The 23,161-nt window shown below is 47.5% G+C and overlaps 2 protein-coding genes across 4 annotated transcripts in view; both read right to left on the reverse strand.

Moving 5' to 3' along the window:
• The window catches only part of LOC144136234 (signal peptide peptidase-like 2B), a 32,023-nt gene extending 14,476 nt beyond the window's left edge, over positions 1 to 17,547 (reverse strand). For all 3 annotated transcript variants that reach the window (XM_077668397.1, XM_077668396.1, XM_077668398.1), the window contains exons 1-9: positions 17,060 to 17,547; positions 16,238 to 16,351; positions 9,282 to 9,464; positions 6,856 to 6,942; positions 6,448 to 6,593; positions 5,074 to 5,285; positions 2,798 to 2,894; positions 1,007 to 1,202; positions 514 to 588 (exon numbers count right to left, since the gene is read on the reverse strand). In XM_077668397.1, the coding sequence (XP_077524523.1) occupies positions 514 to 588; positions 1,007 to 1,202; positions 2,798 to 2,894; positions 5,074 to 5,285; positions 6,448 to 6,593; positions 6,856 to 6,942; positions 9,282 to 9,464; positions 16,238 to 16,351; positions 17,060 to 17,146 (1,197 nt within the window). In that variant the 5' untranslated portion in view covers positions 17,147 to 17,547. The remainder of the gene's footprint in view (positions 1 to 513; positions 589 to 1,006; positions 1,203 to 2,797; positions 2,895 to 5,073; positions 5,286 to 6,447; positions 6,594 to 6,855; positions 6,943 to 9,281; positions 9,465 to 16,237; positions 16,352 to 17,059) is intronic.
• Positions 17,548 to 22,450: 4,903 nt separating this feature from the next.
• The window catches only part of LOC144094456 (signal peptide peptidase-like 2B), a 29,458-nt gene continuing 28,747 nt past the window's right edge, over positions 22,451 to 23,161 (reverse strand). The window contains exon 14 of the mRNA XM_077628387.1: positions 22,451 to 22,594. Coding sequence (XP_077484513.1) covers positions 22,451 to 22,594 — 144 coding nt within the window. The remainder of the gene's footprint in view (positions 22,595 to 23,161) is intronic.

Genomic DNA, 23,161 nt, shown 5'->3' on the forward strand with positions numbered 1-23,161 from the left:
GCGCATGCGCCGCGTCAAGTGGGACGAAGATGAAGGAACGCCCAGCGAAACGAAACGGCGAAAGACTGAGTTTACAATTCAACTAAGTTCCACTCGGCCACCTCTAGCTATCGCGCCACTCCAGGTTTAACGAGAGCTAAACCACCACCAATTTTTTTTTTTGTATTTCGCGGGCATCTGCAGTGAGCGAAAAGAAGCCGATACGTAATGGATGGAAAGTTAGAAACTGTTCAGTTGGACGTTTTGCGGACCGTTCTACAACTTTCTCATTGCGCTTTTTCGCCTATCTTCATTGCTTGTGAGGTTGGTTAATTAGCCTCGACTAATTATGTAATTAAGCACAATACAAAAATAGTGTGAGTTGCTCCATACAATATCCAGCAAAATGCATTTGGTCGCGTCGTCTTAGGGTGCCGCGGCATATTTTTAAAGTCTGCCTAAAGTTAGCGTGGACACCCTGTATATACGCCTTCTAATGCTCTCAAACGAACACTGTGATAAGTTATAACTTACCGGGATCAGGAGCGGCGTGAGAAAGACGAAGAATATGTCGTAGAAGAACAGGATCGACAGCAGTAATGTACAGATCTGAAAAAGAAAAATAGTCGTTTCCCTGATGCATTACTGCAGAGCATCGGCAGGACGGGCTCAGCCTGCGTGCTTGGCTTCCTTGCGCTGTGGGTTACTGCAAGCGTGGAAGTGTAGTCACGAACTCCATAGCACTTTTGCTTACTTCGTGCTTAGCCATCAGCACCAACGAAAACATTTAGTGTTGGGGGTCACTGCTCGAGCTGCTCATTTCTACTCATTACTCAGCCCGGACAAACGTCACCAGTTGACTGCTTATAGGCAGTTAGATGGCTAATGCAATCTGCATTAAAAACGAGCTTTCCCTCACTGGCACAGGACTGCGGTAACTGCAAGCAAGTAAGCCGATAGGTCTGCGTTGTATGTGCGCACTCTCCCCGTTTTTCCTTCTCTCTCCGCTCAATTTTCCACCGCTGACCTTCATGTTGGGCAGGCGAAGCACGCGCAGTATGTACACGCTGAAGCACACGCCGAGAAGGTCCTGCAAGATCCAGGAGAGCGGGTGGTGCCTGATGTAGACCCAGAAGGCTGGCACCATGGCCGACACGGCGAGTACCAGCGCCTGCCGCACTTCGAGCGAGCCGTGGAAGCAGGGCACGGCGTTCACAGGGAGCCTGTGCCGGCGCAGGGTGGGCGCGGTGTTAACAGCGCCCGATAATGCCATGTCTGGAATTACGGTGGCAGCACGTGTGCACCCAAACCACGTAGTGGTTTTAAAAATACTCGCACGAGGTACTTACGAACCCCATGGAATCCCGATTTACATAAACTGAGCACGTCGTTGCAACTAAGACCACTCGGAAGTAGCTTCTACTGACCGCAATGTCAAGAATTCGATGCACAGCTTTGGTGGCTGTATATCGTTGTGGTGCAGCGCGAACTGCTCGTGCGCTTCCTTTTATTTTGGAAGCGAAAAGCTTCACCACGCTAGGTAAAGCAGTCTTCGGGTAGGCAGCACAACGATGTTCAGCCCAACCAAGGAAAGCTGCGTATCACCATATGTGGTACAGTTATGGTGTCGAACCCTTGACCTTGACCCAGGACCTTTAATTGACCTCTGATCTTTGCTACTAGGTGACCTTTGGGTTGACTTTTGACCTTAAGAACATCCGATGGGGTGATGTGACTGAGCCACGTGATGACATCCGACGGGGGTGTCCTAAGACCATGTCATACCACCTCATAGCCACGTGGTCGTGTGGGTATTTATAGAGCGGCTGTCGCGTGTGTGTAGCGGAGCTGCTATGGACGAGCCTCAGACGCTTAGCAAGCGTGCTTGCTTTTCGCTGAATTTCAAGGTTAGCCAAGTTAAGCCACTGCCATTTTTTTTTTTTTTGCGCGCGAGTGCGGTCGAAATTTAATCTAGATCCTTCGAACGCAAAAGTCTCACGGTGGAACAATCGACAATTCTGTTCAACAAAACGACGCCAGCGATCTGTCGGTCATCTGGGCGGTTCACCTCTGCATACCACGCATTCAAGTTTCGTTCTCCACGGCAGATTTCGTCACTTTGCTTTCACTGGGCATGTTTTCATTTCTTTTGCTCGTCCCGATTCCACGCATCTGCTGCCAGCGCTGACAGCCCGTGACCAGAGTGTGTATGTGGGCGCACTCGTAATTTGTGGGATTTAACGTCCCGAAGCGACACATGGGCAATGAGGAGCGGTGGCGTAGTGTAGGGCTGAGGATAAATTCAGACCATGTTTCTTTAACGTGCGCTCTATCGAAATACGGCCGCCACGGTCGGGATCGAACGCGCGATCATGGGATCAGCAGCTAAACGCCAAAGCCACTGATCCACCGCGGCAGCTTGGACGCACTTGTTATCTTCGGGACAAGTACAAACTGCGACAGATAGCTCAGCACACAAGAAGATGTAATTTTGAAGTGACGCGGCCACTCTGCAGCCCTTGCGAATGCAGGCATTTCTCAAGATAAAGGCTCCACACTCGGGCTAACGGAACAAAAGGGAGCAGGTAAGCCGCAGACGCAGATTTCCTCTAGTGCCATTTAGAACCTCTAGAGGAAAAATACTTTAGGGGCACCGCTCCTCAAAATACATCTTGTTAATTCAAAGACAGAACTCTAAATATCCAATGAAGGTTGTTTTAGGATCTCTAAGTATCTGTCCTGACTCCTTACGCTCTTTTTGCGCAACGACGACTTCTTTTCTGTTTCACACAGAAGGGCGCGATGCGAGCGTACACACCTGGCCGTCCCGCAGGGCAACTTGTACGCCAAGGGCTCCAGAACACCGAGGGTCGCGACGGCCGAGGACAGCGCAAACATGCCGTTGATAAAGTAAACTGCAGAAAAGAGTGAAATGAAGCTGAGCAATCTTGGGTACGGATGAAACTAAAAAAGACCTTGGGCATGTGGCCTATTGTCACAGCAAGGGAAGAGAAACAAGGGAAAAGAAGGTGCAGTCGAGGCGGCCAAAATGAATGCGATGGCGTGCTGAGCTTACAGCATATGCTCCAACAATGTGTCTGCGCCTGGCGCAAGGAAACTACGACGGTTCCTCGTCCTGCCTGTGAATGCGAGCAGTAGCTGGGCTAATGTGTTTTCACATCATGTAATCCAAGTGTGTGTTACTGCGTCTCACTGGACAAATTTTGAACAACTAATGTGATTGTTTCTTCAGAGATACATCGACGGGCGGAGTAGTTTGCTGCTGCTGTTGGGCCTTGCTGTTTTTAAGCTCAAACTCTAGTTCCTCTTCCTGTGAGCGAGTACGGCCAGATTTGCACGGTGCTACATAACGCTGTTGTTTCGAGCTATTGACGATGGCAGTTGGCGTCAGTTGGGGGGGGGGGGGGGGGGGCTACCTCTACGCCATCGCTGCGCCTACAGGCATTGCGTAATCAGGGGGTAGAAGAGCCTTATGTCAAAATACTGGAAGATATATATAGCAACTGCACAGCTACTATAGTCCTCCATAAAGTCAGCAATAAAATTCCAATAAGGAAGGGCGTCAGGCAAGGAGACACGATCTCGCCAATGCTGTTCACCGCATGTTTGCAGGAGGTATTTCGAGGCCTGAATTGGGAACAGTTGGGAATGAGAATAAATGGAGAATACCTAAATAATCTCAGATTTGCTGATGACATTGCCTTGCTGAGTCACTCAGGAGGTGAACTGCAAATCATGATCAACGAGTTAGACAGGCAAAGCAGATCGATGGGTCTAAAAATTAACATGCAGAAAACCAAGGTAATGTTCAACAGCCTAGCAAGGGAACAACAGTTCACAATTGGCAGCGAGAGCCTCGAAATTGTGCCGGAATACGTCTACTTAGGGCAGGTAGTGACAGCTGATCCGGATCATGAGAGGGAGATAACTAGAAGGATAAGAATGGGGTGGAGCGCATATGGCAAATTCTCGCAGATCATGAGTGGCAGTTTACCAATTTCCCTCAAGAGGAAAGTGTACAACAGCATAATCTTACCGGTACTCACCTACGGGGCAGAAACGCGGAGGCTAACGAAAAGAGTTCAGCTTAAGTTAAGGACAACGCAGCGAGCCATGGAAAGAAAAATGATAGGTGTAACGTTAAGAGATCGGAAGCGGGCCGAGTGGGTGAGGGAACAAACACGGGTTAATGACATCCTAGTCGAAATCAAGAGAAAGAAATGGGCTTGGGCAGGGCATGTAATGCGAAGGCAAGATAACCGCTGGTCTTTAAGGGTAACGGAGTGGGTTCCAAGAGAAAGTAAGCGTAGCAGGGGGCGGCAGAAGGTTAGATGGGCGGATGAGATTAAGAAGTTTGCAGGCAAAGGGTGGATGCAGCTGGCAAAGGATAGGGTTAATTGGAGAGACATGGGAGAGGCCTTTGCCCTGCAGTGGGTGTAGTAAGGCTGATGATGATGATGATGATGATGATGATGATGATGATGGTGGGGCTAGCGAATGGAGCTATCGTCTTAATGGCTATCGTGGATGGGCGAAGCGTAACTGGTGGTGATTCACAGTAGACAGTAAAACGACTGAACAAGCGCTGTGCAGTCGCGACCAGATTTTGAGCTTGAAAAGCTTTACGATTCGGGCCCACAATGGGAGCTACAAGTCCAAAGAACGTTACTTTTACAAAGCGACACTGAGAAAGCTGCACCCAGTTAATGTTCTTAGTAAAAAAACGATTTTGTGGCTATTTCTGCATGTGCGTGTCGACGTTTGTCTGGCAGAGAAAGGCACACCTGTTGCAGAAAAGATAATTTCTTGGCGCTCGATTTATGTGATGTCTACCACGAGAAGGACTCCGTAATTGCCATTTTGAAGTGAATGGCGGTGTAACATAAGTCCGTGTCCAAGAAACTGTGTCGATGCACCGCACATTACTCGCGAAATCGGCCGAGGATCTTGCCTTTTCCAGTAAAACTGGCATGTTCGTCGTTAGCATGCTGTACAATATAGGTGCTACCGACACGTGTACACGTGAGGTCGAGCTCAGCACCAGCCCTCCCTCCAAAAGCTCCGCCGTCTCACCCAGGTACGCGATGAAGAGGTAGAGAATCACGAGCATCGAGGCCATCATGAAGACGAAGCCCAGCACCCACACGGGCGACACGTCCAGCGAGCTGTGCTCCTCAATCACGTTCATGCCGTGCGGCAGGCTCGGCCTTCGCCCCACGCTGCCGGTGCTGGAGCGGCGACGGCGCGCCGCCAGCTCTCGGCGCCTGTCCGCCTCGCACAGGTAGCTGCGAAGCAGTGGGAAGTGCGTGTGAACACGGCCGCCGACCGGGGGGTTGTTGCCATCACTGTACTGCTGACCGCTTCTCTTTTTGTCCATCGGCATGCCCACGTCGAGTGCATTAACACGCATTGCACGTACGATAGACTCTGTTAGAAGGCGAATATAGTATTGGTTTATGCTCGGAATGGCATATGTATCACTCACATTGATACAAAAATGGCCCTTTTGGACATATTTACCAAATTACGGTTAAAGTGTCAGTGTCAAGAGGCGCAGGAGGCCCGCTGAAAGATAACTCGATCATTGCAAAAGCTAACCCTGGTGGCTGCAGAACAGCCTGAAATTTGCGGCCGTACTCGCGCACTGGCAAAACGATGGAGCAGCTTTCAGTTTTAACAATTATTGCACGTGTCTGAGTATATTTGCTCAATGCTATTGGTCTTATACACTAGGAAATCATCACAATCCGCTCATTGTTATTCATTTATTTCTTAATTTTTTACAAGTATATATACCTACAGCGCGCATGAGGCATTATTGTAGGGGGATTAACGACATACAATGTCACACGCAAAAATGTTATTGAGAACATGCCAGCAAGTTGAAGTAATGAAATTTTTAAACAAACCTGGTTACCTGGTTATTATTATTATTATTATTATTATTATTATTATTATTATTATTATTATTATAATAATAATAATTATAATTATAATAATAATTATTATTATTATTATTATTCCACGTTTTCGTTGCTTGGGCATAACTGGGTCAAAGTGCACCAGCTGTTTCGTTTTCTGTTGTTAACTGCGCACCACACGAGTGTTCTCGTCAAGTGTGGTGAAGAGTGTGCGCCAGGAAGTTGAGCGAGAACGAAGAGTACACAGTATCCGTAGCGCTGATTACGCCTTCTGGTTACGGCATTTGCAATTAGTACGTTGGAGTCTTCAAACAAGCCATTCCTCGTTAGAGACAAAGCTCGTTCTCGCGGCTTGTGGCGTCCAGTCTTTTTAGATTCCATGCCAGAGAAACTAAGACCGTCGCCGCATTGCCGCTTAGAAAAAAAGAAGAAAACAGGCATAAGTCGCTATCACTCAACGAAGCTTTGACGGAACGCGCGCTGTATGGCTTGAAAAACAAAAGAAAAAGTAAAGGGGGGCACTTACACCTGGTGCCGAATGTTTCCCGACCAGTATGAACCGATGGCCACCGAGAACACAGCTAGGCCCCAGATGATCGCCAGGCCAGGATCCACTTCCAGGAACTTTGTGTATAACTTTACCGGAAGTGGCTCCTTCGGTGTCAGCAGTTTCTGGAGAGGAACACCTGAGTCGCGACTTCAAGCGGTCTAGAGTGAGACAGTGTTGCAAAAGTTATTTGCCGGATCACTCGTACATGCATCGCGGCCCGCATCCGATAAGGGCAGAAGCAGGATACTCTAAATGCAACACTATGATTCAACTGTTCAGCGCACATAAAACACACGGACAGAGGGATAGTTTCGTGTCTACTGTCCCTCTGTCCGTGTGTTTTACGAGGAGCTACTATGCATTGATTTTAAGAAAGATGCCTACCTCGAGAAATTCAGATGTTTTGTTTGTTGCCAACACAACCACCATGTCCGTCGCTGATGAAGGAGTCTTTTGGACGCTGACTTCGTCCTGAACGAGGTGGAATACAAAACGGGAATCAATGAAGATTCCTGACCGTAAGGTTGTATGTACATGAACGGTGACACCTTATATTTAGACAAGGGGGAACAATCTAATAATTAAATCATAATACATCACTAATAATACCAATGGTATTTTTCTACTGTGCCAAAATATTAATTTATTATCAGCAATTATCGCACCCTTAAAAAAGGGGGACGGCTAGCCGACGATAATATATTGTCGTTATACGTCCCAACATAGAGTGGAAGTTAAGTGCGCCCCAAAGTACTCATGACTGAGACAGTGTGGAGGGTATAGTAGTATCTTTGCGAGTCGAAACGACCATGTGCATGCACTTAGAAGTATTAATGTCAATCAACCATTCACAACGCCATAGGATAATTTATCAAGGTATTCTTTAATACGCTTTTATAAGACGCAACTGTCCACAAAAAGAAGAAAATAGTCCACAAAAACACGTACGTGCTGTTGAGGACAAATTAGAGGTCTAGTGATTTAGTAAAACTAGGAATAATAGGTCTCCCAGCACACCTCCTTGAAGAATGCTTGAACAAACTGAAACATTTGATAATATGCAGTTGTCTGTCTCAACTTATTGATGACTGTGTTGACAATAAAAATTTCTATTAACCTGATAACGGATTTGAACTGGACGGGGCGGAATATAAAACGGGAGTCACTGAATATTTCTGATCGTACAATTGCGCATGAATGATAGAACTTCATATTTAGAGACGAAGAAAAAGTCTAATGAAGCATAGGACCTCACTAATACATCAATGGTATTTCTGTAGGGTGTCAAAATTTTAATTAGCAATTATCGTACTCTTAGCAAAGGGGACGGCTAGCAAGCAATAAGGTATTTCATCGAATGCTGTCTTATAACCGATAAATACGGCATGAGTGCCCTCTACGGAGTGCAGATCAAAATTTATTTCAGCAATTCTAATAAGTGAATCTCACTAGATATATTACTCTGCAATACGTGCTTGTTTAAAAGATCAGATCATTGTAATCAAGTTGACTAATAACATTTGAGTAAATGTTTGACAGAACCTTGCTAGTCATACATGCAAGAGAAGGACGGTAGTTGGATAGCAAATACTTAAAACGCTTGTGAACAAGTGATTGACTAAACAGGTCTGCCGAAGGAGGATTAACGAGTGTTTAGCTGTCTTCAGCAACTGCCCAGGGATTTGATCAGTTCCAGGGGCGGTCTGGCTAAGCAGGACAAATTGCCGGGCTAGTTGGTAATGATCCATTCTTGTTGACAGCGCGTTAAAGCACAGGGACAGAAGAAACACAGAGGACGTCCTCTCTCTGACGTCGTCCTCTGTGTTTCTTCTGTCCCTGTGCTTTAACGCGCTGTCAACAAGAATGGCTAGGCAGGTTCGCAGTCACTGTAAAGACATCTTTTTGAGATTTTTGTTGGCTGCATGGCAGGTATAGAGCTGCAAAGAGGCGGAAATTGCGGGGAGAGGAATATTGCCCTCAGAAAAATTGGTCCCAGAAAGTAAAGTGAACCGGTTTGAGCGAACGGCGGGCTCGAGTGGAATATGTCTTGGTTCTCCGCAAACCAGGGAAATATACCTTTAGGGGCCTCCAGAATTTATTTTTTCTTTAAAAGGTTAAGTGAACGCTTGTCGTAGTAATGTGATTTATGTTTTCGGGTATCGTTAGCACAGGCATGATATCTCCCTCCCACTTTCTTGCTTATCTTTAAAGCCGATTCATTGGCAAGGATAACAACACCTCTTCAGATTAAAATTTTTGACGAAAGCATCAATCAGATAACGAATATTTTCCTTTAAAACTTCGACATTTTGTTCAACTCAGTGGCCAAGAAAATTTTCAAGGCAGGAAGGCAAGAACGCTTCCATTGCCGTGCTGATCAGATCGGGGTTTGCCTTCGAGAAATCAAAAATAGCACGGACACGAGAAATTCCAAATGAACACACTTTAATAACCATGTTGTGAACATTTAAAGGATCTAAAAAATTAACAGAGGTTAGTTGAATGCTGTAATATGCTACTTTGACCATGCGCTTACCTCCACGTGACCAAAAACCGCAAAAGTGCAATGGGATGAGCAAGTCATAGGCAGTGTTGGGGGGTTTCCAAGCTTGCCGTTCATTACTTTCATGGCACATGCTGCTTGCGTAACCAATAAAGTAGACTTCATTATTTATCTTACGTGTTAAGATTCCCGAAAGCCACGTGACGTACAGTGAATGGTTGAAATATCATCATGTTAGTCTCAGTATAGTTGCAAATTCATTTAATCTTCTAGTAACTAACTAGTAAACTAGTAAGTTTTCACTTACTATTTTGTTGGTGTGCAATGCGATAATCAGTGCGTAAGCACCGACGGCCTTGTACGCTTGAATCGCCTGATCAAGAGTGCAGTTTCCAGTGTCTTGAATCATAACAACCTTGTCCTTGAGGTCAATTGCGTACGGCTTCTCGCAGCTGCTTTGGCTGACCAAACTGATCAGTGTGAGCATGCTCTGCAAAAACAGCAACCGTGTTCTCACCCTTCCGTAGACGGCAAAGCGATCACGATACTTTCACTACAGCAGGGATGTCCATTTTACTTGATTATGGACAAAAGAACAATCGTTATCGCTCCCGCTCTTTTCTTACCGCGTCTTCTCGCGAAAAGAGCGGGCAGCGTCAGCGTGATGGGGCCGAAACCTTGCAGTTGTAGTTCGTCAAGGACCAAGACACAAACTGATCGCGCCATATGAACCATGTCTTCAAGCTACCCGAAAACCCTTTATTTATCAGCATTCCTTAAGAAAGACAGGTTCTACTCCTAACATTATAATAAAGCTCCAAACTCAATATCGCTCATTGCCAACGATGCGAGTAGGAGTGGCCTCCTGTATCTCTTGTCCCTATGTGGCTTTCACGAAGACGACGCGCAGTTCTGTTCCGATCTTCGATGTTACTGTTAAAGATAAAAACAGGGCACAAGTATTCAGCGACTTTTTTCAGTACTTACTATCTTTTTAGCTGATGGTCATCGTGGTCTTTGAAGCCAAAGCCTTTTTACTAAAGCTGCTTGCTAGTTATTAGCCCTGACGTCACAGGCGGTAGCCATATAGAGGTCAAAATGGCAAAAGAATGCATCAGAATAATGATAGTTACAAAATGCAAGCTTGGAAGTGCATTAGTTTTATTTACTTTAGTTAAGACATACGCTTTAACTTTCGACTTCTGCCTGGCACGTTAAACGAGATCACGCTGCGTTGTAAGCTGCTTTTTTGTACTCTTAGCGCTGCCGCGACTGACACGCCAACGTTCGCTGTTCTCTCCTTGAACACCATGCGCGAAGTTGGGGTTGAAAAGGAAGCTTAGTAGTCGCTTCAAATGATTAAGCCTGCGTCTTAAAAACTATCTGAGTGTCGTTGCTTTTCGACCTGCGGAACGGCGGTCGACCCTGGCCTGGGAAGGCAATCTTCTGTTCTAAATGCGGTTGGTTACGGAATAACGCATGCCGGACACTTAACGATCTCAATAAAGGGAACTGTAGTTAACTGCCTGTTTCAAAGAATCAGCCAACTAGGATCTATTTATAGATAACCTCGGAGGAAGATTTGGAAAGGAAAATGACAACACTGACGATGCGGCAAGTAGACAGCGTGCATTGGAGAACAAAGTAAAGTAAATGATATCATGCACTCGGGTGTGGGTATGTAATGCGTAGAATAGATTACTGGTGGGTTACAGTGTGGGTACCAAAGGGAAGAAAACGTTGCCTGAAGCGACAGTGTGTCAGGAGAGGATATATATACGATCAGGGAAATTGGGTTGGATAGCGTTTTTGCGGGGGCTGGCGCAGGAGGACAGGCTCATTTGGGGATCAATGGGAGAAGCATGATGTGCAAGTTGTCTCGCTGCTTATGATGATAATTAAAGCTACACTAAAGAGAAATAGCAAATGGTTATATTATTCAGAATTATTATTACCCTCGAAAGCGCTGCCAACGTTTCTTTCTAAACGGAAAGTTGGCCACATCCCTGAGAAAATTGCAAATGAAATTTCCGAAGCTCTTCCGCATTCAAATTATCCACGAAATTTTCTCACGTGTACGTCATTTTTATTACGCCTGCCAAGCGTTGACGGTGGTTACAGCGTCTGGTAGATCTCCCTCTGGATAGCGGGTTGCATTTCGTAGCATGCGTCGACGCTCTCATGTTCAGTGGTTTTCAGGGTTCAGGCGTTATCCACCGGCAGTGTGAGCTTCGCCATCGACGAATAAGTGCCCCATGCACATGTGGACGTCCCCGGGTTGGTGTTTTCGACATGCGAGCGGAGCGACTGCGCACGTTTACTTCCGCGTCCCGGGAAAACAGGGACGCAATTTTCTGTAGTTTTTTTCTTCGGCAGTCGTCTCCCTCAGACTGTGTGGTGCTTGCGGTCCGCGAACCATGCGTCTTTGGATGCGTTCTCACAGCTGTTTTCAGCGAGGGAAATCGCAAAGCGAGCGAGTGAAGTAATTTGTTGTTGGATTTTCTTTCGCACCGAGCCCAATCAGGAGGAGGAGGAGGAGGAGGAGGAGGAGGAGGAGAAGGAGGAGGAGAAAACATTTACAGAAACGTTGTAATGATTTGGGAAAGGGAAGGGAGGAGAGTTGCTGCGCTGGGTGGCATGCAGTCCCTATCACGGAACGCCATGGGCCGCCGCCGCTGCCAGAGCTCTTAGGACCAGTGCCCACTGGGCCTTCAGGTCCAAGCTATACAGGGCCGCCTCCCAGCCCTCCCTAGTTGGCGCAACTTATGCTATCTGTATTTGTATTGTACTGGCAGGCCCAGACCATGTGGTATAGGTCAGCATACTGCCCGTAGAATTTGCACCTGACCGTGAATGTCGAATCCACGTGTTTTAGTGTGGTGGGATTTAGGAAATACCCGTAATTTCGGCAGGAAAGACGTAATTTCGGCAGACCTGCATGCTGCGAGTCCGACACTATACGCTGCGTCGGAGTGGCCGGCGGCCAGTGCAATCGCCAGTTCCCCCAGCAATAACGCGTCGCTAGTTCTTGCAGAAAGCCTGTTCACTTGTTTTCCTTCGTGCATCACTGCAATGGTGCAGATGCTCTCCTCGGTTGGACCCGCTACATCCAAATCCACGCTACATCCACGGCCCGTCTTATCACCGTAGAAAATTCGAATAAATTTTGCTCTGGTTTCAGGCCTGCTCTGCTTATACTCCCAATTGATATTTTTGGGGAGCGGCTTAACCGTCAAAGTATTTTTCCAGGATGCCCGCTCTGCATGCGGTGGTGGGGAGCGTGTGCGAGATTGAGGTGCCAGAGGACTTGTCTGCCGGCGCTGGTCGCCGAGAGCCTATAGCAATTTGGCTTGTTCTGTGGCCTCAGTCAGTTCCTCCCCCGTGTTGTAGATCCCAAGATGGAGCAGGCGCTTCGTAGACGCTTTGGCGGGCCGTCCTAGCGCCTTTTTAACCGCCGCCCGAATCATATCGCGCCGAGGTTCCCGCGGTCGCTCTTCCTCAGCTCGAGGGACGCCACGTACACCACACGACTGAAGTCCACCGTGCTTGCCGTAAATCCGGCCATTAATCCTACTAACTTGTTCCCAGGTGGAATTTTTGCATGGCCGCGGCATTTTTACCCCGATTATTAATTTGTAATCCCAATACCCGAACCTCTAGTATTCGGGTATCGTTATCATAAATTAGTATGCTCGCTTCTAGGTTTTTGTCTTTTGTAATGTGTAAGATTTCCGATTTATTTAGAGCGCACTCTCGAGCGTAATTTTGCACTACCAGGACGGCCTCCTCCAAGTGGCCCACGTTGCCCCGGGACGACCAGATGGTAATGTCGTCCGCGTAGATGGCGTGGCGTACGCCACCACGGCGTTCAGTCTCTTGGGGATGTCCATGAGGGCAACGTTCAAGACCAGCGGAGAGAGAACCGCTTGATGATCAGAGCGCCCATGGTGGCTGAGGTGGTCTTGCGGAAGCTCCATGCGAACTCCCATAGACGGGGCGCCAGCATGTTTTGCCGGGATGAGGGGTTAACATCACTATGGATGTTTTCCAGTCATTCGGTAGCATCCCCCAACTCCCTGCATTCGCTGGTGTAGTTCGTAAAATTTTCTAGAGTTTGATCTTTGAGCTTAGCCAGAAGGCCGAGTTATCTGGTCGTCTCCAGGTGCCGTCCCTCGCCTCATGTTCATCAGTGCAGTTTTGATTTCCTCGACGGTAAATTTTGTGCGCAACTTTGAATTTTGCTCTCCGATGTATGTCCTAATCTCGTCGTCTACGTCTACTATCGTACATAAGCATCTTTCTTTTGGTTTGTCGGCGAGTTGTTCGTAAGTTCCTTTAAAGTCGTGGAGTGCTGCCCTGGCAGTTCAGCGTTCGTGCGCGTCAGCGGTTGTTGAAGTCAATAACCAGAGTGGAAAACGTCCCCTGGTGTTGAACTTGCATCTCTAATGCTGGTACAAGAAATACCAGTGCCAGGAAAGCAACAATTGTGAAATAATTGGCAGCGTTAAGTGTTCTGCAAGCTCTACATCCCATCAACCTGAATTAAGGGGTCAGGAAAAAATCCCTTGCAGCCGGTCGGCGTCGATCCGTTTGGCATCAGCCCCGCGTCTCACCCGTTTTGTATTAGCAATGTGTGAAAGCAAATTTGACAAACCACGAAGTTGTGAATGCAGTTATGTATATATCCTGTCGGAGTGCATTTTGTGGTGTGCTTGTCGTTTCGAAAAAACCTGAAATTTGTAATCATGCAACTAAGTACAAGAAGCGCAGACCGTGCTTGGCCATCCAGCGTGGTTCGTGCACTATTTGCGGAATATTTAAGTATGTTTCGTTCTCCTCGAGTGACAAACGTGAATAAATTTTGCCGTTGATTGCTTACGGCTGACCTATATTCGCTTGTGTTTAGTTCTTAGCATCCTGGCCAGTTTGAATGGATCCAGGCACGTATTCAAGAGGATCAAGTTAAACTCTCCGTTCATCCCCCCCCCCCCCCCCCCCTTTGCTAGCTACAAGAAATTGCCTCGGGGCCCCTCCAGAAAAAAATTCCTGGCTCTACGTGTCTGACTGGGGTTTATCGTTTCTCTTTTTTGTGGCAATGCTGAGCGCGCCCCTTGTAGTATGCATATCAGTGACTAGATAGTGACGAAGACTTTCTGCCTATAGTAGGATACAACTTTAAAAAACAGCAGTTTTGTTTCTCCAACAGGGAATTTCTCCAACCTGGAGTTTCTCCAACATGGAGTTTCTCAACACTGGGCCACGGTCCGCGGAGTACTGTACTACTCCGCTAGCCAGTCAAAAAAAGTAAACAAAATCAACTTCTTAATCTTTAACTTTATTAAACAAGCCAGTTATCATTGTAGAGCTTTTAAGTTTTTTCTTGTGATAGATGACAAGAAAAGTTATAACAACGGACTACTTTCTTGTCAAGGAGGAATTTTGTGCTCCGGTAATGAATGTGGACGGAGCATCACCGCAGACTTAAGCTGTATCCGAAAACTAAACATTTTGACAGATTTACCTGTCTGGTTGGGTTTGAAGTCTTATAATAAACTGCAAATCTCCAACCAAAAACTTTAATTTTAACCCTTTCCTCCCCTCCATAATTAAAGACGCTAGCTTCTGCCCTCAGTCACCCCTGATGAAGGAGCCGAGTCGGCTTCGAAACGTTGGCTTAAAATTAAAGTACTTGGTTGGAGATGTGCAGTTTATTATACGTTGTATCCGACTATAGATATGAATTGGCGCTGCATATGCAGCTTTTTTTAGTCGGCGCAGCAACGGTAATATTTTGTCGTGCCCGTCGCCCTGAGCCCGCTTCTTCAGGCTATTGGGTTCCTTCAACCCATCGTCCCCCTTTCCGCCCCCTCCCCCACCAAAAAAAAAGACATCTGTATTTCCCCGTACGATGCAGCACGTATGCCTAAATTCCCGAAGAAGCAGAATCTTGAGGCGTGCTGGCTCATTTTCATACTGACCTCTCGCACCACGCGTTCAAAAAATTCTGCAAGCGCACTGCCCCCGAAACGCGGTCGGTTCTCTTACGGTGCGTACCCATTGCTTTCGAAATAGCTCTGTTCGAGAAAGTGATGAGCCAGTCTTGGTCGGCGGAGAAACCACGTCACCAAGCGCAGTTGCAGGAATTCACAAGTGGTGTCGCCACGTGCGGTTCCCTTTAACCCAATTTGCTGGCTTACCAGCGCTCCGTTTTTGGTAACAATGACATATTTGCTATATCACGCGACGCTAGCCTATCAGTGTAGCATGGCTTGGTATTCCAGTTCAGTGTCCCTAAAACCTCACCATCTGCCGTTCCTTTATTTGTGCTTAGGTAGAAGCGAAGTGGTATATTTTTCGTTTCTGTTTAGGGACTAATGCGCTACCTGGTAAAATCCTCACGACTAGCCTGCTTTAACCCTTTCGGCCCTCATCTTGTAAAATGGTTGCTGCGCTAACAAACAAGGACAACAGAATAAGACAGACATGCGCGCGTCATGGCTGTCTTCTGTTGTCTTTGTCTGTTAGCGCAGCACCCGTATTACAAGATGAACATCCACCAACTAGCCCAACTTGCCACTCTACTACAGTATATTCCTTTCAACGCATATGCCCTTAATGAAATGAAATGAACAATATTTTTTATGTCTTATATTCATAGAATCGGCTGGAACAAACTTTCTGGTGTACTGCCGCATAAGGGCTCCCGTTGGCATGAGCCCCATTTTTCTCCTTTCATGCTTTTACTCGCAGAAAAAGACGAGGAAGATGGCGCACCACACAAATCAAGGACACCATGGGGTGTATACAGTGCATCCTTTGTCAAAAAATTAGAGCCCAGCCAACTAGCCCGCAAGAACGTTCTACTACAAGCTTTTCTGGGCGGTCAACTGTCGAGAATATTCGGTACGACCGAACAGGCCACTGACTATTTTCGGCAAAGAATCAGGAATATGCAAGTTATGGTTGTATTGGGATACTGATGATGAATTGTAAATTTGCTTTTTTTGTTTGCAAAGATCAGGTAGTTGGCTCTGCAGCCCAGGAAGCGCTAACCTGTCTGCATGCTGTGACGTAACCGAGGTCACCACCCGTGCCACACCTCGTGACAGCTGCCTGGGATACCTCGCGATGACCACATGACTCAAATTTAGTTTCCTGCTTCAACGAAACCAACGCATTCGCGATCGCGTATTAAATCTTATGACGTACAGCCTTACGTTGTATATTTTCCGTATGTCTTGCGTAAAAATGTGGTGCTCTCACCGCGGCGTCTGGGCCTTGAGGCAGTTCCTTGAATTCAGGGTAGTACGTGAGGCACACCTGAATTGGTTGGTCCGCTGGAGTAGCGAAAGAAAGAACCGCGTTTTCTTCGGCGACCTGCAAAATTCACATGTCTCACATCTCGGCGGACACCTGAACCGCGCCGTAAAGAGAGGGATAAAAGAGGGACTAAGAGAAGAAAGGAAGAAAGAGGTGCCGTAGTGGAGGGCTCCGGAATAATTTCGACCACCTGCGGATCTTTAACGTGCACTGACATCGCAGAGCACATGGGCGCCTTTGCGTTTCGCCTCCAACGAAACACGGCCGCCGCGGTCGGGTTCGAACCCGTGTACACCTGTTCAGTAGCCGAAAGAGGGCCTGAAAGAGTGCAGTCAGAAAGTAACACCGTAGTGGAGGGCTCGGATTGAATTTCGATAACCCGGGGCTTTTCAACGCACACTGACACCGCAAAGAACAAAAGCATTCGGCCTGCTTCGAGATGCAGCCGCCGCGGCTGAGATTTGATCCCGCGACGTAATAATAATTAGTGGTGTTTGAGGAAAAGAAATGGCGCAGTAACACTCTCACTTCTGGACATCATGATCGGTGGCAGAGTGTCAATTACCATTGAGACACCGCGAAAGACACGCGATTTCGTATGTGTCTGGCTGGTACAACCTCCCCCGGCCGCCCCTAGGGCCTGCTGAGCCGACGGCGGAACGCCAGGTTCCATAGGTCTGCATGATTATGTCGCGATATCCTCTCAGCAGCCAATCTGCTGGCTGCTGGCAGGCTACTAGCGGGCTTTGTAAAGAGAAGACTTACCGCTGAGCCAACGCAGAACAAAGCCGTGGCTGCTATCGCGACGGCGGCGCCGAAGACGGCCCGTCTAAGACGTCCTGCAAGTGTCATCTCTCTCAGTTCGAGTCGCTCCGCAGTGACGGTTACTGGCAAGAAAGCGCCCAAGCGACGGAAACCTGCAGGTAACAGGAATGCGGTGAAATGCGAAGGCCTGCGGCAGCAGCCTCGAGCGCTCGAGCGTGATCTCGTTCTCTCACACGCGCTACACTGCCATGACTGCGACAATGGCGATGATAATTATTTTTTATTCAATTTTCTCCAACCCCTCTCGGGGATATGTGCCAGTCTCCAAGGGCGCAACAACAACGAATGAATGGGGACGGCTTCGGTGTTGTTATCGAGGCAGTAATTCAGTGAAAGCATTTTAGTCCAAAAGCATGGCTCACGGCCTGCTAATGGAAATAAAGGGTTATGGGAAAAGGCTACATGCTAGTTTCTGAGAAACATAACGCAAAAAAGTAACAAGGATGACTCAAGCGGGCCTGGCGCTAGATTGCAACCTTATTTCGGAGGACTTAACCACGTGTATTATACAGGAGCCGAGCAACCACAGTCAGTCGGTGAGCATGACCATTGAATGAAGCGCACAATCAAGATGCACAGACCCCACGAAAAGTACAGCCGAAGGGGCTTGCTTCTAAGCTGTTTAGCGTGGCTTCCCATCATATCAAGCAGTCCAAACCTCGGGAGGAATGAGGACGCAAAGCCAATCATTATGGTCGCGGGGTTTGCATAACGAGGCATGTTGCAGGCATCACAAGCATACCCCTTGGGCTGCATACTTTTACGGGGGGGTGTACAACACGAAGAAAAACAAAAACAAAAAGTACGGGGAAACATAAAGACGAGAAAGAGAAAAGACTACAAACATAATCAAAAGGAGACGCTCTCGCGTTGCAGAGTGTCTAAAGACCAAAAATTAACATGGCTATAAGTAAAGTGGAATGGTTTATGGTTCATGGGGGTTTAACGTCCCAAAGCGACTCAGGCTATGAGAGACGCCGTAGTGAGGGTCTCCGGAAATTTCGACCACCTGGGGTTCTTTAACGTGCACTGACATCGAACAGTACACGGGAAGTAGAGTGAAGGTCTGAAAAACAAGTAAAAATGAAAATACTAGGAATAAAACAGGAGTGTATAAGGCTCCCACAGAAAACAAAACTTGTAGTCGGAAACAGAAAATGACAATGGGCAATGGATTTAAAATAGCGATTCATGTGAATAACAAGACTTCCGCAAGCCAACAAAAACATGGCAAAAGCTGAAAATTTAAACCTAAATTGCATAAAAGAAAAAGGAAATGGCACAGTAACTCTCTCACATATGTCGGTGGACACCCGAACCGCGCTGTAAGGAAGGGATAAACTTGTTTGGGCTGAAGGTCGTTCGAGGTCATTCTCCGGCCTGCCCGACGACTGCTTTACCTAGCGAAGTGAAGCCTTTCGCTTCAAAACCAGTTAACCATGGACAATGACTGATGCATCCAAGGACTGTTATACATAGTGGTGGATTTCTCTCCGCCACCACCGGCAAAGCTGGGAGACGGTGACTGCATCGGCATCGCCATCGGAAGTTTGCGGGACCTCGCCATCAGAACCGCTGCGAGGGATCAACGGTGCTGCCTTCTGCGGTGGGCGGCTCCTCAAGTCACCAAGAGTGACCACTTGATTGGACACTTGCAAAGTGCAAAGTTGTCCCCAGCTAGGGATATGGCGATAACCAGCCGTATTTAAGTGACCGGGCGGCATATTTGAAAATAATCTTCCGATTTTCCTCACGTACTTCTGTAAATATGCAAAATAAATCCTTTGTAAGCTCTTCGCGAAGTCGTCCCTCCTGGTCATATTACAGCAGCAGCCTTTCGAGACGGGATTCCTGGACGGGATATGACCCCGGTCGAATCAAGGGCCCACATCTAGCAAGCGGCAAGTTATTTATGCTTATGCCGCGGTAATTTATTAGTGCCTCAGTGCTAGACGCATACGTGACCTACCTCTGTACAAACTCCGATTTCAATCAGAAAGACGGGAAGTTGCGAAAATTTTGGCTCTTTACGCTAAGAACAGGCAAAAAAAAAAGCCAGTTCACGTAGTCGTGTGCGCAGCAAGGATTTCAGGCAGCAAGATTTTTTATAGACATGGCCGCTTAGCTGCTACCCACTAACAGAAGACACATAAGGAGCTAGCTGAAACACCTCCTCCACTGTTTAAGCATTTAAAGATTGCTCTGTGTCGTCCACGACGTACTATCATCCTCACTACCCTACTCGCCTAGTCTAATATAACTCGACTGTGTAAGCAGTCGAACAGCACCGCATCCACCCGCACAAACCGAAACCGACTTGCCTTCATTTGCAATGTTGAAATTATTCATTCACCGAGACTTAGCGACCTTGTCACTGCTTACCTTTGACTATTAGTGTAGAAGATTCAAGGTTACCTATAACGCCGGCATGCGCTGAATGGTGGCTATTGAGTCGTTTTAGCAGTGAATAAAGCTCAGTGTTATTCTGCGACATCTCGTTCACTCGTTGAGGTGCTTTGTTACCGAAAAAAAAAATCGATTTAGTGCTGCAATCGTAGTCTTGAAAACTGTATTGACTGGAGACTACCCTACTTTACAGAACTCTTCGAAGTTAGAAATTTATTGAGATATTAATCAATGAATTGAAAACTAAACATTTTGACAGATTTGCCTGTCAGGTTGGGTTTGAAGAATTATAATAAACTGTACGTCTCCAACCAAAAATTTTAACTTTAAACCAACGTTTCGAAGCCGACTCAGCTCCTTCCTCAGGGGTGACTGAGGGCAGTAGCTAGCGTCTTTTAAGTATGGAAGGGAGGAGGGGGTAAAAGGAACGGCAGCTGTGATGCGAAAGGCGTGGGGGAGGGGGGTTTAGGCTGTTAGTCACGCTGGCGCACTGCAGAGAGGTGCTGCATGGAGACTTTTTTTCGTTGAGTTGAAGAGCGAAGTCCCTGGGCATATACTGGGGGCAGGTTTCCTTTTGTGCGGTTGATGTTGTTCGGGGTTGTTTGGATGTGCCGGGATTCCAGAAGGAGCCTTTTACCACACAACAAATTACCACAAAAGGCTCCTTCTGGAATCCTGGCACATCCAAACCACCCCGAACAACATCAACCGCACAAAAGGAAACCTGCCCCCAGTATATGCCCAGGGACTTCGCTCTTCAACTCAACGAAAAAAAGTCGCCATTCACCACCTCCCTGCAGTGCGCCAGCGTGACTAACAGCCTAACCCCCCTCACCCCCACCCCCCCCACGCCTTTCGCATCACAGCTGTCGTTCCTTTGACCCCCTCCTCCCCTCCACTTAAAAGACGCTAGCTACTGCCCTCTGTCACCCCTGATGACGGAGCAGAGTCGGCCTCGAAACGTTGGGTTAAAGTTAAAATTTTTGGTTGGAGACGTACAGTTTATTATAGTCAATGAATTGCCTGTTTTGTCTCACCCTGCGCCTAGTTTCGGCACACTTGAACGCCCAGATTAAGACTTAGGTGCAAAAGAGCAGTAAATTGATTGAACATCTCAACACCTGTTGCCCTTCGAGAAGTTCTGCAAATTCGGTTTGTCTCGAATGAATATAACCCTCAAGGAAGTGATTGCAAAATGCAGCACGAAGAGAATAACAACAAAAGCGAATTAGCAAATTTTCACCAATTGGTCGCAAAAGCATGACCTCTATCAGTTACCTCGTGTCCACCGAGCACACCACACACTCAGTGAAGGCAGAACACACGTGACCTCCAGCGTCATTTTTTTTATAACCTGGTAACAAAGAAAAATCGCCCGGTATATTCGAGTATGTATTTTAACGCGACAGCGTTAAAGGTCCCGTTCGCCAGAAAATTCGGTGCCGGCTTTGTAGGCGTTGTCAGCGAAAAGTCACGGGCATGGCTCTGGCAGGTGGTCCCCATGAAGAGCAACCAAGGAAGCAGGTGGGCTACCTAGGTCGCATGGCCTTGCCGCGTCATCACAATCTGCCCAGCGGATAGTAAGCAAACTGCCCACCGTGGCAGGTGGCAGTTAAAGTAATGACAGGTCGCTCGTGAACAGCAACCTGGGCCGCACAAGGACCACCGCTGGGAGCTCCTGGCATCGAAGGGCAATGACGCATCGTTCAACCGCTGCCAGAGAGTTTGTTACTATTACCTAAAGAGAAAACTGGCGCCCCGTCTATGGGAGTTTGCATGGAGCTTCCTCGAGACCACCTCAGCCACCATGGGCGCTCTAAGCATCATGGGACGGAAAGCTACCGACTGCGGAACCACAGCTTTCGGCCCAAAAAAATAATGCAAAAATAAACGTTGTTCGATAATCGAAAATGCCCTAACATTTAATATCCTTTCTTTAAATTGCAACGAAAGAGCAGAAAAGTACGTAAATGTAATGTTTGCCCAATATAAGCGGTGGCTTGCTCTCCTATTGGCCAAATATCGTACCCCACAAAATCAAATATTTCGTGCTTAACAGGCGCACTTTTAAAAAAGAAATGAGTAAAAAAGTGTTGCTTAAACACTTTAAGAGGTTTTTTTTTTTAATGGCACTTCGGGAAAAAAAAATAAACCGTTTATTGGCGTCGTATGCTGCTCCGTTTTCGCTACTACAGCTTCTGCGCACTACGTTCGCGCCAAAGTCGTCTGCGCGCGCGGCGCGCCGTGGACGGAATGGGACATCTCGGTACCATCACTCTGTGTTGTCCAAAAAGTCCGACTGTCCTGCACCAATTAGCTCACCGGCCCATGATGCTTTGAGCGCCCATGGTGGCTGAGGTGCAGCGCTGCACCACTGCACTAGGAGAGGTATGAGGACTCCCAGAGATCTATAAATGTAAAGTAGAGAGTCACCTTCTGCATATATGCGAATTAAACTATTACGCTATCGCGTCATACCCTGAAGGCGGAGTTTAAGTGTCCCCTCCATTTTTATACAAATGCTTTCCATCTGGCTCGTATCACAGCACGCGTAGACTCATGAATAAAATGCTTTATCATGCACGACATAGCTGCGTGGTACTTTGCCTCCTTTATTGCAGTCTCGGCGTAAAAAATAAGGTTACGTTGCTTCGGTCTCCAAATTTTTACTGCATGGCCTAGATTCCACTTTTACTGATGGTAATTTCTTTCTCCTCTCCTTTGGCAGCAGAGCAAACAAAATACTTACTGCTGTTGTAAGTAAATGAGGCAACGTGGAAGCGATAAAAAAAGAAGAAACACGAGCAACATTTTGCTGCGCATAAAGCATAAAATATAGTTATTCCCCTCCACACTGTCTTCGCCACCCTGTCCATCCGCTGACAGTATGGCAAGCATAGGGGGCACCCGTTGACGAAGGGTTCGCTAGGACCCGGCTGGTGGCGGTGCCGCTGAATCTGGCGGCTGCTCGGCGGTCGAGCCGACTGCCTTGGCCGGCTCGGAGCCTTTCCTTTTAACAGCACCACCCGGAGGCTCTGGTTCTATCTCTGACGGATAGGGAGTCTCAGGCTGTGGAACAAGGGACGTGAAGTTCACAGTTACAATGTGAGCACACATGCCGTGCCACATGCAAAATTGGCGCGATTTAAGTTTCCGAGCAATGGCAGCGGCAACAAAAGTGCGCCAGTGCGCCGGCGGGGACAAAGCTATGCACTTTGCCTTCAGGCTTCATTCCATCACGCTCATAGACGAACGCAATTCCGTCAGGAGAAAGCTGTAACCCTTTAATCCAGGTATTTGTGAAATGCGTAGGTTCTCTCGAGAAACTGAATTAGAACTGCCTGCCTTAGTAGGAGCGCCTGTCTTTATTACGTATCGGAGACTGAACTCTGGTATGACGACTGACATTGAATTAGCGCCGTTAAGCGCTTTGACCCTCGAGATAAGACGCAAGGCCTGTCGGAGTGACATGTCTTTTGCCCCTATATACCGAAACGACAGCGCTGGTCTGACTTCGGCTAGTGATGCGTATTTCGTCCCCCTCCTACAGAGTATCCCACCTGGCAGTCGTTGTTGTTCTAAATTAGCCTTTCGCAGCGCGTGCTTAGAACAACCTCGAAGGAGAGCGAGTGAAAC

This window comes from Amblyomma americanum, chromosome 6 (genome assembly GCF_052857255.1).
Source record: "Amblyomma americanum isolate KBUSLIRL-KWMA chromosome 6, ASM5285725v1, whole genome shotgun sequence".
Classification (NCBI taxonomy): Eukaryota; Metazoa; Arthropoda; class Arachnida; order Ixodida; family Ixodidae; genus Amblyomma; species Amblyomma americanum.